The sequence below is a fragment of the Chroicocephalus ridibundus genome, chromosome 2 (assembly GCF_963924245.1).
Source record: "Chroicocephalus ridibundus chromosome 2, bChrRid1.1, whole genome shotgun sequence".
Classification (NCBI taxonomy): Eukaryota; Metazoa; Chordata; class Aves; order Charadriiformes; family Laridae; genus Chroicocephalus; species Chroicocephalus ridibundus.
Genome location: NC_086285.1, coordinates 102,578,156 through 102,594,965, shown reverse-complemented (window position 1 = coordinate 102,594,965; position 16,810 = coordinate 102,578,156). Strand labels below are relative to the sequence as shown.

The window sequence follows — 16,810 nt, the reverse complement described above, 5'->3', positions numbered from 1 at the left end:
GCTTCAGGTTTAAGCAACGGAGCACTAAATTTCTCACCCGCTGCTGAAATATGTGTGTTTATAGAAGGTTTTCTACAGTCATACACAAGTAGATGTGACATCGTGATTTCATTGTGGGCTGTGTGTTTCTTCTTCCATCATCATATATAGTGCTCACAGGAGTCAGTAACTGAGACCAGTTAGAGCAGGATTTTTTGGTCAGCGGTAGGTGAACACTGAAATGTGTCAAGCTCCTGAGGCTGGGTGCAAATGTGCCAACCTGGGAAATAATCCTGGATGGATGTGGGGTGAAGCAATTGGGGCTCCTAAAGTTGAGCATTTCGTGTTCATCTCGAACCACGCTACGGTGATCAAGGGCAGATTAACTGGAGTTTGCACAGATCCAGCTCTCTGGCTCGCCCAGCCGCCCCCATTTACCCCATCTGCTTCCCCATTGATCCTATGAGATTGGTGTGAGGCAGAGGAGATGCCCCAGGGCCTTTCCTTGAGGAACCCGGCTGTCACCTGCCAGCAAGCCAGGCAGCTGGAATGAAGCTGCCTGCCAAGGCTTTGCGGCCAGGCAGAGACAGATTTCAGGAGGTTTTTGGCCTCCAGACCAGACCTGAGAACAACCATTTCAAGTCCTGAACACCCTTTTGTCTGTTTGTCAAGAACATTGTGCCTGTTGTCTTTGTCAGCTGCGCCCCACGGGATGCTCGATGCATCTTAGAGTTTTGCACAGGGAGTTTTGCAGCTATTTAAGACACAGAGGAGCACAGTGAGGTAGTCTGGTAGAAACGGGGTAGGAGGAGAGCCGGCAGCTACCGAGAGAAGCCAGGTCCCTTCAGAAAAGTTACTGACAGTTCTGTCTTGTTCCCAATTTTCTTCTCTTCCATTTTCACATGTTTTCCTGCTGGTCTTAATTAACACTATTTTTGAAGCGTGGATGAGGATCCTGCCAGTTTGAACACAGTTATATAATGTGGGTGTTTCAAGACTGTAATTGCAACTAAATTTATTTTTATAATACTAAGTCAAAAGAGAGGTATTACAAGGATTTAATTTTATTTTGAACCAGATCCTTTAAACACTGTTGCTGTAACACATAATCTATTATCAGAAAAGTCCTGTCTTTTCGGTCCTTAGAAATTGTCTACTATAATGAGAATTTAAATTATCCTAAAATAAATCCCGATTTGCAAGTCAAACACCGCCTCCTCACAAACCGCGCTATGACCAATGAGGCAGTTTTAGAGCAACTTAAAAAAAATGGAACGTTGATATCAGTGTAACATTAAATTGCTCTCTTAAAGAGAGACATTCACACCAGCAATATATATGCAAATGCATGCAGAGCCTGGTCAGTCTCCCAGCCCACACCCAGCCAGGTCTGGAGATGTAACTGGGTAGTAAGAACAGAAGTCTTCTAGGTACTCTTCTAGCAAAGAGCTCCACTGGCATCTTGCTCCCCTACTCCCAAGATGACAAAGGTTCCAAGGTAAGAATCTTTAAGAGACAACAATGACTTGACATGTTTTCTTTTTAAAAACAAAAAAACAAATAAATAAATTGAAGAGCATATGACCCATAAATCCCAAATATTTAAACAACTAATGACATCACTAGGTATCTACCTAATAATACAAGATGAAATAATTCTGCTCTCAGATCCCTTTGAAGCCATCTGTCAACTAAATTAGAACTAAAGATACCTTGTAGCTGTTGACCAAGACAAAGGGACAGCTCTAAGGTTCTCCAGGAAACTTTAATTTCATCAGATTTTTGATTGCTGAACTTACTCCTAACCGGATTTTGTCTTCTCATCCTTTGCTGGAAGAAAAATATCACACAAAGAAGACCCATTTTGCCAAGTTTCATAAAGTAAAATTTACCGTGGATTGATTTGGTAAAACAAGCCCTTCTCTACACACTTAGGAGGTCAAAAAAATACACCTCCACTCTCTCACGCTCCTTCTCTTTTTCTTCTTGTATTTCTCTGTATTTCTAAATTGTTAGAATTGCAAGATGACCTAAGAATAAACTACAGCAATTAGATTAGAGAGGACTATTTAGTTTGCAGCACATTACTTAATTATCATTTTCTTATTATCTAAAGCTATTCTTGGGATAGAATGATTTTTTTAAGAATAATTTATAAAGCACTTCCTTGGTTTTCAGCCCTATTGAATATTACAGATTGCTTACAAAAAGCTGGGCTTTTACCTCAAAAATGCAAACATGTCCTCTATCTCCACTTCCGTTCCACAGCATCTGTAGGGACTTATCAAGGAGGATAATCAGTAGTCTAGAGTCAGAAAAATATATCTTTTTTTCAATATCCCTGGTGCTCAACATTTTTTCTTCCCCAACCACTACAGCTACAGTTCTTCTGGGAACTACTGCCACTACCTGCTTTGTGGACGCTCACCAAAGTCTGACCGCTGGCTAGAAAAGTCACAAGCACTTTCAGCTGATGGATCAATGGTGGAACGTGATAATCTCTTTATCGGAAAAGGGTAAATCAAGCCTCCTGTCAATATCTGTGGGATTCTCTGCCTTCATACTTCTCTACTCAAAGACCTTGACCACAGCTTCTGTTTTTTCCAAGTCCAAGTAAATATTAACTCTCGCCTTTATCCAGTCTACTGTCAACTCCAGAAGAAAACCAGCAGGCTATAAGTACAGAATATTTATCTTCACATCAATAGCAAGAAAAGGGCCAGACTGCTCTTAATAAAGACACTTCTTATTCTCCCTTTTACAGGAATTATCAGAGAGGCCTTGGTACAGAAAAAATGTTTTCTTGGCAATATTTTCCACAAGGAACACAGCTCCTCTTTTCCCCTTTTCAAAAAATGATTAAGAAATTGGATTCCATCCAGCCCCTTCAGTCAAGCCTCGATTACTCCATCACGCTACTGGTTCCCACTACTGACAATGATGGAGTGACACCTGTTACGAGATGATTTTCTGCTGTTCTGACACTTTCGGTTCTATTTAAGTACCTTTTGGCTCTTTAATCAGCATAAGAACCTGTACTGCAAGGACATTTCATGTCTAGGTAATTACACTAAAGGGAAACAAATATGTGCATGTTACTGTCTAAGTTTAATTTCTCTTTTTAATCATTTTTTTTACTTTTTAGTTAGAGTTGATTTATCTTCATGCCTTACGATAGTTTCTCAAAGTGATATGTAACCTGACTGAGTCTAGATCATTTACTTCAGAAGTTCGATCCACACAAACACATATCACAGTTTATTTGGCTTGACTGTTATAATTCATTTACAGGTACATAAGTCATCGTATCTTACATAAAACAACCAATTATTCCAGTCCTGTGTACCATTTCAGGTCAAGTTTATCTATGCAAACATAAAAAAGATGTGTACTTCTTAAAATAGTTAGGCTAATTTACCTGAACCTGTACATCTCTTCCATCCCCTCCCTTTACGTTCTTGCCAATGTGGCTTCATACCTTTAGCACAAATGGTTTTGGCCTCCTGTAACTTAGAATGATATACCAAAAAAAACCCTCACCCACTTAATCTTCAAAAAACCCACAAAGGGTATGTCTGTTCCAGCAGATAAGCACAGATGAAAGCCAGTCTTGAGGCCACATGTGATTCTGCTTCAAAGTCCCTACTGAGCCCAAGCACAAACCAAGGCTGAGCTCCAGAGACCGGCAGCGCCTGAGGTTCATGTCCTCCCAAATCCACGTTCACATCTGCCACGTGGATTGGGCACAAGCAGGGCCAAGGGAGGTACATGCTTGTGTTCAGCTCTTCCCCATCGCAGCGGGGACAGTCTGGACCCAAGCTTCAGACAACACACAAGCCCAGAGTGAGAATGAGCATACACAAATAGCATGTTGGACAACCCACTCATAAACTCAAGTCTTCGCCTCACAGTGTGGGTGTACCAGATATGAGTAGCTTTAGACTCCTCCTTATCCTAAGGAGAAAGGTAAAGTTTTTAGCTACAACAGCTCGCACGTAATAGGTAACATGCCTCAAAGTAGTGACAGTTCATCCTGGTCTGAGCCCTAAAACTGTAAACTGTCAATAGCTACAGAAAGCAATTTTTAAAGTGCGCCTTCTCCTCAGTGCCGACATATCTTAGATGCTTCTGAGAAAGAGACCCTTGCAAAGGTGATTGAGTAATTTTCTCCCTAGGAAACTGTTTCCTTAGGCATTTAGAGCTTGTGCCCCAAATGTTGTGTTTCTAACCCTACTCTGGTCTTGTTCATTTAGGGTTTTAGCACTTTTAGAAGTGTCAGTGTCTCATTCTGCCACTGTCAAACCCTTTTAGAGTTAGCAAAAGCAAGTGCTATGTTCAAGCAGAATCAGTTTCCTGCCAATGCAAAGCATTCTAAGTACTCCCCTGTTTTGGTTTGGCCCCCGTGACCTCAGATTTTGCCCTTCCCCACCATCTCCACAAGCTGGCAAGCCCTGAACGAGGGAGCACCACTGGTAGCCCACACACAGAATGACAAAGATATGTTCTTAATTTCTAGTCGTTGATTACAGCAGGTATGAATACGTTACATACACCACACCAAAGTGCTACACAGACAAGACTTGAGCAGGCAAATTTTCCTGAAATATGTGTGCTGTGTCTCTTCTCCTAGCACTGATATCCGGCAATAGTAAGCTTGGGGATGCCTGCTACAGAGTCTGGAGAACAGACTCGATGGCATCTAACAAAGTAATGGAAACAAAGAGTCCCTAATCGAATGGCCTCCATTGCACATGAAGGATACGGGGGAACGATGAATTCAGCAGAAGATGCTGAAGAAAAGGATGTGCAAATTCTGAATGAGACCATGTTCATCAATGGCGGAAAGCAGACAGCAGCAGCAAGGATGAGATAAAAAGAGGTATTCTTTTTCTACGGTACCACATGCATCTCCACTAACAGTGACAGTAGTCATACTCTAAATGCACTGCTCCCTCTTTGGGTGTGTGCAGTAATCAATAATTAATGTCATTTTTCTCTTAAGTTGTTATATTACACAGACTTATGATCATGCTCCTAGATGTTCTCGCCTTACCGGCATTTAAACTGCATCTCCTCTTGCTTATGTCCCTTTCTGTGCCCTTCCCCTCTTCTTCCTCTAAAACTCTGTTCACACAAGGGAAAAGGGCATGCTTTGAAAACAAAAGCAAATGATGTGGCCAGTTCTTGCCACCTTTGTCCATCCTCTGTGAGTTGCTCCCACTCTCAGCTGTGTATCTTTTCTCATACTGCTTCCTCACTCCCTTCTGCTCATGTCCCACCTTCCACTCCCATCCCTCTTCAAGACCCGCTCTTGGTGTCCTGCCTTCAGATGCTTTTTTCCCCGCTGATGATGTCTACCCCTCCCTCCTCATCCTACCACGTTTTAAAATATGAGAACACATGAGTTTTGCTTGTGCTTGTTGTACTCCTGTTGGCTCACCATGTTCTCTGCTTCACCTCTCTCTTTGTTCTACTGTTTCCACATTCTCTGTTTGTCTAATTTCCTCGGTGAGTTATTTCAAGGCAGAAACCATTTCTCTAAAGCATACTGAATGTTAAGATAATGTATATATGGTGAAGGATGGCTCCATTATAGCTTTCTCTGCTGTTCTCCCTAAAAATTTACAAGCTTTTTGACAGCTTGTACTTTCATGCTCAATAAACAGCCCATCATAGACTCAGCCATCACCCTATCGCTGGATGGGTACTTTCCTTTGTCCCTCCATCCCCTTCCCTCTCCCTAACGGGTAATTTCCATTTACTTTTATCTACCAACTATTTCAGACATGTTATGATTGTGCAAAAGAAAAGCATTCATACCCCTTAGAAGAGGAATTCCATGAAAGAGAAGGTGTCCTTAATTTTTCCTTGACCTCATTCAATCCTCAGTAAGCTATGTCGAAACAATTTTATCTTTACCCACTTCACTCAAAGAGAATTTAAGAAATTGGGGGCAGCATATGGCCTCTGAGGCTCACAGGAGGTGTGTGGAATTGTCCCAAACAAGTATATTTTACCAAATGAAGGAACAGCCAGCTGAAAGGCTTACCAACAGAAATACATCCCTATTAATGAAAATCCCAAGTGTACAAATCCAAACCAACGCATTGAGCAGTATCTCTTGTTAGGTCTGTGCACCTCTCACTGGAACCCTCAGCGTCTGGTCAGTTATGACCAAATTGCAACCCCTGTGGCTGCGACACGTGCGACCAGAGCTTATCTCACGACGGAGATTCAACCGGACTAAAACTGAAGATGCCCACGCAGAGTGTGTGTCTCTGGAGAGAGGCGGAGGTGTCTGCGGCAGATTAGGAGCTCATGAACTAACTACATTTTGTAATCACCTTTACACTCAGGATGCTTATTAACCCCTTGTAGTTCACAGCGTTTATTAAGGACACGGCTATCTTATAGCCTGAGCAGAGGAGCAAGCATCCCGCCACCCTACTCACAGACAGTCAGTGAGAACCAGAAATGTTACAGAAGATGATTACAGGTAGCGCTGGGAACCACGTAACATCAGCCTAAGATTCTCTTTTCCAGAAAGAAACACCAACTTGTTTTTCACCCTGTTCTCAGTAAAATGGGGCTATTTCCTTTTCCTAGCTTAGCGAAGTATGGATTGACAGATGAACAAACGCATACAAGTCCATATCGTCAACTAACTCCAGATATGTCTTAATTCTCTGTTTCCTGTTCTAATCACTTGATTAGATGTTTTTCCCTTGGCCAGGCATGATGCAATTATACCATAATTTAACGAAAGACCCAACCACAATGCATGTGCCAAAGGGGCAGAATCAAGGCTAAAAAAGCTATCTTAATTTTCATCTTGTCTGCCCATGTCCTCCACCTTGCAATGTTCTTTTGCTACAGCAAACTCTTAAGCAGTATATGTCGGAGAAATAAAGGAGAGGAGTTCAACGTTTCCTAAAAATTTAACAAAAAATAAAGGTAGCTACATAATCTAGTGATGACAAAATGTTATAAGGTCCAGAACCATCCCAAAACTGTTCCAGGGCAGCAGGTCAACCTGATGCAAATATTAAAATGAAAAAATAACAGAGGAGAGAAGAATTGTGCTTCTCTGAGCATGGAAAGTAATTTACAGAGTCCAAAGGTTTGAAGAAAAAGTAGCAATGGTGTTCTTCAGTTTAACTTTCAGTATAAATAGCAATGTATGTGGTAGCAGTCCACCGAGAAAGGTGCTCTGGCCCCACGTGTAAATATAGGAAACTCATCTTTTGGAGGGAGTAGCTTATCCAGTAAAAGTTAATGAAGCCATGCAGAGGTAAGCGAGGGGAAAATCTGTCCCAGATATTATGTATTGATATTAGTTCTTTCGAAATTAATGTTGAGAACATTGCAGTTTTGCATGAAACAGTTAACACATAGCAGAATCTGATTACTGCATTTTGAAATGAAATATTCCTTCCATATTTTTGTAGTTACACTAAAAACAGTGCCCGCCATATGTACATATATAGCACATATATTTGCTTCTGCCTATTTTTAGTAGAAACGAATCATTCTGAATGTCTTCGATACAGCATACGGTTTTCTAATTCCAGGTTGGAAAGCCCTCTTTCCGTGATGGTTTCTAAATAACGGTACCTGTGCGTTCCACGTTATCTTAGAAACTTCCTCACATATTTCATCAGCCTTCCATATTTAATCTCAGTGATTTATGCACATGCCGTGGTCTAATGACCCACATGTCTCTGATGGGTAAGCCGCTAACGCCAGTGACACATTAACCTATTAACCTCTCTTTAAAAATAACCACGATATTCATGCAAATAGAATGAAAAAGTCAGGCAGCGGTAAAACAGTAGCATTGTGGTACCACACACTAACACAGTAGATGTCGAAACTGGCTACAATGAAGAACAAATGAGCATATCGAGAGTGAACAGCAGTCAGATTTATTATATTGCAAAACCATTTTGCCACAGTTTGCTGGTCTGCGAATTTGACAGCCAGCATTATCCATATTATAAAATGCAATTGGGAGGAATATCGCTTTTCCATTCACTCATTTCCTCAAAGCTGTCATGCAGTTTGGGGACCCCATCCTTGGGAGGTACCCAGAGCTCCTTCCAAGGTGGAAATTGCCTTCCCGATCCTGCTGAAGACAATGGGAGCGGGGGGCTCTGAGCACAGGGCGAGAAACGTTCATCACCTTGGAGAAGGCACTTTGTGCGGCTCTCGCTGGTGAACCTCGCAGCGGAACAAACCTCTCCTTTTAAACCAGCAATTTTTTGGAGGGGAAAAAAAAATATTTTACCTTTTCTAAATAATAGTTTTAGAGGAAAAACAAGTCTTTCTAACAAATTGCAAACTTTTCACTGTACGTATTTACTTTGTTCGACTTTAAAAACACCGTATCACTCAAGATACAAGAAAACGTGCTGCTGTCATACCAAACCAATTCATCTACATGGGAACTGTACTATACCGGCATGTACTTATGCATAGGATGGGCAGACATAATAAAACATGCTCCTGTCATGCAACCAAAGCAGGAAAAAAAACCCCTAAAAACCTTATCCAGCGCCCATCACGGAGTATGTTGCTGTCTACACCTCATCCAGAGCGGATCTGCACGGGCAACCGGCAGAAGGAGGGATGGAGAGGCTCCCCCGGCTCCGGGCTGGACACGGGAGCAGAGTGAGACCGAAGAACCAGCCCGGAGGGGCTGCGCTCACGGTTTTTCCCCCCCCCGCCCCCTCCACACACTCCCCTCTTCCCCCTCCGCCCGGGGCCGAGCGGCGGGGCGGGCTGCGGGCAGCCCCCGGGGCGGCCGGCGGGCACCTGCCGGCACCGCGGCGGCGGAGCGGGGCCGGGGGGAGAAGAGCGGGCGGGGGGGGGACGACACACAGAGGGGAACAACAAAAGCCGAGAGACGGCGGCAAACTCCTTCCTTCGCGCTGGGGAGGGGGGCTCCCCCCGCCACCCCGCCCCCGGAGAGGGGGGATCTCCCCGCCGCGCCCGGGGCCGGGGTGGCCGCCGCTCCTTTGTTTTCCGCCGCCCGCAGCGCCGCGCCGGGCCGGGCCGGGCCGGGCCGAGAGGAGCAGGGGAGGGGGGGACACCACGCTCAGCTCCCCACCACACACACACACGTTCACGCGTGGGCTGCCCGCACGGGTGGGCGCGGGGGTCCGGCGGGGCATTTACCTGAGCAGTTGATGCCTTTCCCCTTGCCGCCGCCCTGGCACTCGGAGGCGGGCAGGGGGTGGGAGGCGCGGCCGGCGGGCAGGGCGGAGAGGGCGAGCACCAGGAGGGCCGAGGTGTAGCAGAGCGCCAGGGGGGGTCCCGCTCGCAGCAGCGGCCGGGCGGCGGCCGGGCTCTCTCCCAGCATGGCGAGGGGCGGCCGAGGAGCAGCGGGATGGCGGCGGCGGCAGGCCCGCAGCAGCATCAACCGGAGCCCGCGGCGCCGCCCGGGCGGGACCGTCCTTTCTCCGCCGCGCCGAGGCAAACCTTAAGCATCCCCGCCGCGCCGGCCGCGCAGACCCGCTGCTGCCGCCGCCGCCGCCTCCTCTTCCTCCACCTCCTCCTCCTCCTCCTCCTCCTCCTCCGCCCGCCCGGCGGGGGCTGTCCCCGGCGGTGCGGCGGCCGCCTCCCGCTCCTGACCGCCGGCGGGGCCGCCTCGCCCCGGCCGCCCTCCTTTGTGCGCGGCGCTCGCTCCTCCTGCAACAAAGGGAGCGGAGCCGAGGCGGCTGCCGCTGCCGCCGCCGCCGCCGCCGCCGCCGCCGCGGAGGGGGAGGAGGTGGAGGAGGGAGAGGAGGGGGAGGAAGCACACGTGATGGCAGCCCCCTCCCCCGGGACCGGAGGGGAGGTTGAGGGGCTTCTCTTGGCTCGGCGGGCAGGGCGAGCGGCGGCGGCAGCGCCCGCCCGCCCCGCACGGCGGGGCCGCCCCCGCGGGGAGCGGGTGGGGGGAGCTCGGCGCGGCGGGGGACGGGCCGGGGCCGGGGCCGGGGCCGGGGCCGGGGGTGGGTGCCGGCGAAAGGCGTGCGGGGGTAATACTGCTGGGTGAATGAAAGCAGAGCGGGTCCCAAGGTGGGGCGGGGGGAGAGGAAGCAGGGCCGCTGGCACCTCGCTTGTCATCCCACGAGGCGGTTTATTATTCACTAATCAGCCGGCGCGAGTGGGGATGGGGAAGAAAGCAAAGAGACCCGCTCTGCTATCGATGAATTGTAAAGGTTGCGTTTAATTCTTACTGAACGGAAGCCCAGCACGTATGGCGGGAGCGTTTGTACCCATCCAAGTAAATAAATATGTTTAGGGTGAAGGTAGCGACTTTTGTAACACGGTGCTTTTACTATCTAGGGGTTTTCCAATCCCTTAGATGGAGACATTTCAGAGAGTCAGAAGCACTGCACGGGTACAGGTGCCTGGCACGTATCTTGAGCGCAGACCCTCAGCATCTTGCTGTGTGGCTGGAAGCTTTGTGTAAACTGACAGCACTGTTGTCACTTTTACATAGGGAAAACACGGGACAATGCTTTACATTCAACAAGAATCTTCCCTGTCTCAGTTGTCACTTACATTTTGTGCAAGTTTTTTAGTCCGCTGTACAAACCACTCGTTTTTCAGGGAAAAGAACTGCTCATTTCCTTGCTCTCTCTGTTGTTGCGTGCCACTGGCTTGCTGTAAGGTACAGCGCTTGTCTGAGGACACTTGGCTTGCTCTAAGGTATAGCTCTTGTGTGAGGAGACCCTGGAGTAGTTTGTTAACCAGAGCAGTCAAGAATAAGGCTATAAACCCAGCAGTAAGCTTTGGGTAGGCACAGTGGTCAGAGGTGTAAAGTCAGATTGTTGCCTTTTTAAACACAGCCATGAGGAGGTAAGTCCTGCATTACTAAGATTGAGAGAGCAATTTCCTTTTGGCATGTGGGGTTCAACACTGACTGCCTCTGCCAAGTAAATGTTCTGCTGTAATAATTACTTGCTCCTTTTCCTAGCAGTGATGCTTAGATGTCGGAAACGCCCTGCTCCTTGGTAAGCTGGGGTACGTTGGCTCCTGTGGAGCCTGTTCTGCTGCAACTGGGCTGCTGAGGTACGTTGGCCAGGATGTTTAAAGCATGCTAGATCTGCATACTGCAATCAGGTCTACTAAGCAGGTAAACCTTTTGGATCTTTAGACCATAGGACTGGCTCACATCTTGTGTTTTGAAGGGAGTACTTCAGTGTTGTAGGCGCAAATACTCCACATAACCCTTTCCATAGACACAACTAGATCCATTTTACACTAAATATGCTGTTTTCCTACACTTCTGGACCAGAACTGCCCTCATCTATATGTTAGAAAGCCCCTTCTAACACCCAGCCTGAACATATTCAAGACCAGTTCATACCCACTTGTCTTTGTGACGTACAGTATTTCAGTTAGGCATTTCTCTTTCCCTTGCATTTAAACCTATAATATATTTATAGGCAGTAGTCATAGCCACTCTCGACTTGTCTAGCCTATCAGTAAGTTTTGTTGGACTCCTACAACACAGAGCCTCTGTAACTCAGACTTTTCTGCACTAGATACAACTTGAATTCAGATTCCTTCAGCACAGCCAACATGCAATTTGTAACAGCTTTTCACAAAGTACTGCCAGTCTTTGCAATGGAGGTAGTCTCTCCTGATTTCTTCCAAAACGACGTTTTCTCATACAGCCAATTTGCTTTCTGTATGACCAAATCTCACTGATGGTTCGGGGTCATGCTGTGAGTGACTAATACAGGCAACTCCTTCTATTTGTCTGTCATTTGCAGTCTATAATAAAAATGCTTTTTATAAATGTCGAAGTGCACAACCTTATCTTTTCCATTACTGAATTTCATCTCGTTTCTGTTATTCCAGTCCTCAGGATTATGTAGTCATCTCTGTAGGACATCCTGAACCTCCTTTCTATCGACAGTCCTACCCAGTTCTTTGTGTCCCGAGTGCTCCCACCTTCACAATAATGAGAGTATATGCAAATACAAACTATTGGTCCCAGAACAAACTTTAAGAAACAGTAACACTACTTCTCCCAGTTTAAACATTCCCTTTCCAGGGCAGTGGGTAGTCGGCTGTGGTGAGTTCCCAACTGAATTTGCAGCTTTGTTTCAGTTCCCGTTGCCTTTCAGCTTAACTAGGCAATCTGTATTGAAAGCTTTTAACAATGTTAGTAAATCTGATGGGGTTTGGCTTTGGGGTTTTTGTTATTGTTATTTTTTGACTCCTGGGATGGATGACATGCCATTTTTTAGGTAGAAAAGCCATGTCCAAATTGTGCTATCTGCCTGGATGCATCTCTAGCTAGTCTTAAGTGAGTGATACAGTCATGCTTGATTGGCAAATTCACACTATGCCAGCTGGGTATTCATTCTTATTCTGTTCTCTGATACATGTATTAAAAAAAAAAACGCTAAATACTTTCCTGCCAGCTAAAGAAGCAAAGGAACTCTGAAAGAATTTGAACAAGCTGCTTCTGCGACACAAATTGTTACAGGCAGAGGGAATGCCAGGCCGACAAAATGACAGATCGAGTATGTCTTTGAGATCATGCTAAACTCTGTCACATTTGGTACCTTTGGCAAGTAAATGTGACTTTATTGCAATTATACAATAGTTTCACTCCTGCTCACCTCCAACTGCTCTCCTGTGAAAGCAGGAAGCTCTACAGATTGTTGAAAATTGTTACCCTCAATGAGCTCTTGAACACCGACAGCAGTTTTTCAGTCCGCTGCTGGTGCGCGCTCAGTTTCTGCTCTCCCTTACTTTTCTCCAGCAATTGTAGGAAGAGGCAGAACCAAAGGGAAGCAGGGAATATGCAAGAGCAGAGAGAAGCTGCCAGACCAGGGAGAGTGATTTCATTTGCCAGAGATCTGGATACAATACAGATACACTTAATTGTGAAAGCACTGTTTTATTTTAGAGAATGTTTGTTTAGAGAACAAAATGGAGAAGACAGATCTATAATTTAGCGAAATCATTAAAGTGCTGTTTAGAGCCCCCTGCACACCTATGCATCAGGCAGTAGAATCCTGCCCTTGCCAGGTATTTTGCCAGAGAATTGTACTTATTAAGCTCAACTTTCATTCTTAACCAGAAAACATTTCCAACTCCTGTAACTGTGGAGAAAACAACAAAAATTTAAAGAGTATAAATTGGAACAGTGTTCACTAATCAAAGAATCACAGAAAGGTTGAGGGTGGAAGAGACCTCTGGAGGCGACCTGGTCCAACCCCCCCCCCCCCGCTCAAGCAGGGCCATGTAGAACTGGTTGCCCGGGACCATGACCAGATGGCTTTTGAATATCTCCAAGTATGGAGGCACCACAACCTACCTGGGCAACCTGTGCCAGTGCTTGGTCACCCTCATAGTAACAAAGTGTTTCCTTGATGTTCAGGGGTGACCTCCCGTGTTTCAGTTTGTGCCCATTGCCTCTTGTCCTGAATCAAAGACCTTGTTGTCTAACCAAATCTAGACTCAGCCTCAACAAAAGCCTCAAGACACAGGAGTCCTCTCATATAAACTATTTCACTTTTGATTTTTTATCAAAAACACTCCATTTGTCCAATAGTTTAACTCATTTAATTGTCCACGTATTTTCTACTCATGTTCTGTGCCCAAAAATTCAACTGACACCTACCTAAATCTGCCACCTTCAGCATTTACAACCCAGAAAATACAAATAAGGATTTTCAGTATACAATCCCACTGCATTCTGATAACCAAAAAAAAAAAAGTTCACTAGCTATTAAATTTCATATTTAATTGACCCACATTAAAATTATTTTTCAGCGCCACAAATTTTCTTCTTGTGTTATTCCTGTGTGCTTCAGCAATCAAGTGCGTGGCCCAGGATTTAGAGAAAGGTCACCGGGTAGGACATGGGAGCGTATCCAACAGACCCTGCACAGATTTATCTTGCCACACTCACCACCTGCCATGCAAACATAATTCTGGAGAAGTTTTCTTGCCTGGAAGGCTCTTGGCTGAACAGAGAGAGTGTTAAGCACAGTACTGTCTTGCTCCTTCCAGCCTAGGACTAAATATGTGGCATCAGTCTCAGATCAATACTTGCCTTCTGTTAAAGTTTCACTTGTCAAACTTTTGGTCCAGACGCTTGATCAAGTGATCCAAGTATTTAACACTGCTCAAAGCTAGGAAAAAAAAAGACAGTTTAGGCCAAGCTGAAGTTGCTGGCACAGTAATGAGGGCAGAGCAAGGGCAAGAGCTCAGGAAAGCTGGGCTTGATGCTACTGCTCCTGGGAGGTGGGAAAGAGAAGCTGGGCAGTGGCTTGTGCTCTCCCTCCTCCCCCGCCTCAGTATAACTCGATCATGACTCTGGGTCAAGGAACACGGGCAGTGGGGCAGGGTCCATTTTACTGATTCCTGTGCAGCACTGTCCTTTTCCAGCACAGAAAGCTGCCGCCTGTGCCTCACCAGTTTTTGAGGCAGCCACACGTTCAGGGTAGTTGCTCCTGGGAAGCTGAGATCTTTTTCCCTTGTTTCACTATGCCACTCTGCTTTGCTTCTTATACTTCACTCCTGTAGTTCTTCAGTTTCCCTCTTTTTCTTTCAATCTCTAATTTTTCACGTTTACCTACATTATTTTTTTCTTCGGTAATTTTCTGCCTTTCACATCCCCGTTCACCGCACTGCCAGTCATTTTGCCTCCCCTTTCCCAGAATATCTTTACACATTTGAAAGACACCACCAAAAACCATTTGGGTCAATGACGATTCTCAAGAACCAGGCTAGAAATACATTTCTTCTCATGTCTTCATAGCGACACTCTTAGTTCATCTCCTCACTAATGTAATCATGAACTTGTCCCCACACTAGCCTGCTGACCCATACATGTTATTGTACCTCCTGTCACAATGTCCCCACAAATCAAGAAATACTGCTGAGCCCATTTTGCTGCTGGGAAAACTGGGTCATGGAGGGACTTCTTTTTTTCTGGCAACAGCCACAGAATACAAAGGATTCGGTAGCCACTGGGGAAGAAAATCCTTACCTTTCAAAACCCAGTTTCAAACTCATGCTTCTCCAGTGCATTTTGGTTCCTCCCAACACTAACACCTTTTGTTGACTTTTTTTTTGGAGTGGTGGCGCAACAGAAGTAGAAGCTTCAAAATACGCGGGACCATTTGGTGTGCCCATTTCACATTATCATTACATACAGATTCTTGGTTCTCACTCATCCATTCCAAACAATTTTTCTCCTTTCTTGGCTTATATAACAAAATACGAGCTGCCATTTAGCACCTTCACATATTTAGTTTTTTTAATCTTTCCTCATTAATCAATTCTTCAGCACATTAATCAGTTTATTACCCTTTTCTCAGTTTCTTCTAATTTGTTGACATCTTTCTCTTACTCAAATACTGCCAGACTCTAACCACTAATCAGTAAAAGTGATTTCCAGATGTTGATGAATGCTTTTGTCACTTATTGATCAGACTATTTCAATTCTTTATGAGCTTGGACCCCAGCGAGTCCTATCTGGACTGCAGCTAATTCACAACATAGTGGCCTGTATGCGCCTAGGCCTGCCAGGAAGGTCCCACCTTATTCAGTTCTGCAGTTCTTCCACTGTATCCATAAAGTCATACTGATTTTTTTAATCCCTCTTATAGCTTTTGGCATCCTCAAAGGCAAAAATATAGTATATTTCACTGAACTTGAGCTGTATTGCCCCGGCAGCACTCTGTATTCTGAATCAGATGGGTATTCAGTTTGCCTTAAGTGTAATCTTCAGTTAATGAGTACTAGGGATCTTGCCAATTACGCCCCTTGCTTTGAGAATATCCTTCACGTTGCTATCTGTGATTCTTAATCAAAACGTAAAAGCAGATTAAAGAATGACATGTTTTATGCTGCATTTAATTGTCCCCAATGACTAGTTTTAGTAGTACATTATATAGTAAAATATTCTCAAACATTTTTGTCAAGGGGCTCTGTAATTTCAATTTTATTTTGTCTTAATTTTTGCTACAGAACCCCACAAGTGGATGCAGCATACAGCTTGTCAGCCCACTAAAGACGTACAGAAAGGGACTATTACTTCCCTGCACGGTGACAGCGTGTAATCAGAATTGCATAAGCTTTTCTTTATTGCTATATTGCATTGCATTTCCCAGTCTAATTTCCTCCAGCCTTCTGCTGCTCTCATACTCCAGTTTTGCATAACTTTTCGAAGTTTATTAACCATTTCCATGATGCTGTACATTGATTTCTATCATTATACAGTTAGCCTTCTCAAGCACTGCCATATGCGTTGTTACCAAGTGCTGTATTTCTCATGCTTGTATCATTACCGAACTGTCCAAACTTCATTTTCTTAGTTATTTTAATGATGTTTACACAAAAGAGACAGATTACATTGTTCTTGATCCACATTATATGTAATGCTTATAAGCACAAAAGCAATTACATTATCATTATGTTAATATGTAACTATACACTTTTAGAAAAAAATAACTGTTGGGAAGGAGAAACAGAAACTGTGTATTTTTTTAACATGCACAGTGATTGTGGCATATAAAATAAGAATTAGGCAAGGCGCCAACTCTAACCTAATGCACGCTCAGGTTAATGAGAGATTAGAGTCTAGAATAGTGACATTCTTAAATAATAATATATTCTTACCTTGTTTCTTCAAAAAAATTCAGAAAGGACTTCCAAATCTTGTGGAAGCCCGGTGCATGTCCATTAACATAGTAATATGCTTTTTCCAGTGGAGCACATCTCTAAGTATTTGCAAGCCATGACTTATAAATGGGAGGTTTATTGGATTTCCAGAACCTTGTGAAATCTCCTTTGGTGGATAATAAAGCCAAAT

At 44.8% G+C, this 16,810-nt stretch overlaps 1 protein-coding gene across 1 annotated transcript in view; it reads right to left on the bottom strand.

Moving 5' to 3' along the window:
• TMEFF1 (transmembrane protein with EGF like and two follistatin like domains 1) overlaps positions 1-9,837 on the bottom strand; it is a 128,261-nt gene extending 118,424 nt beyond the window's left edge. The window contains exon 1 of the mRNA XM_063326331.1: positions 9,157-9,837. Coding sequence (XP_063182401.1) covers positions 9,157-9,397 — 241 coding nt within the window. The 5' untranslated portion in view covers positions 9,398-9,837. The remainder of the gene's footprint in view (positions 1-9,156) is intronic.
• Between the last annotated feature and the right edge of the window lie 6,973 nt (positions 9,838-16,810).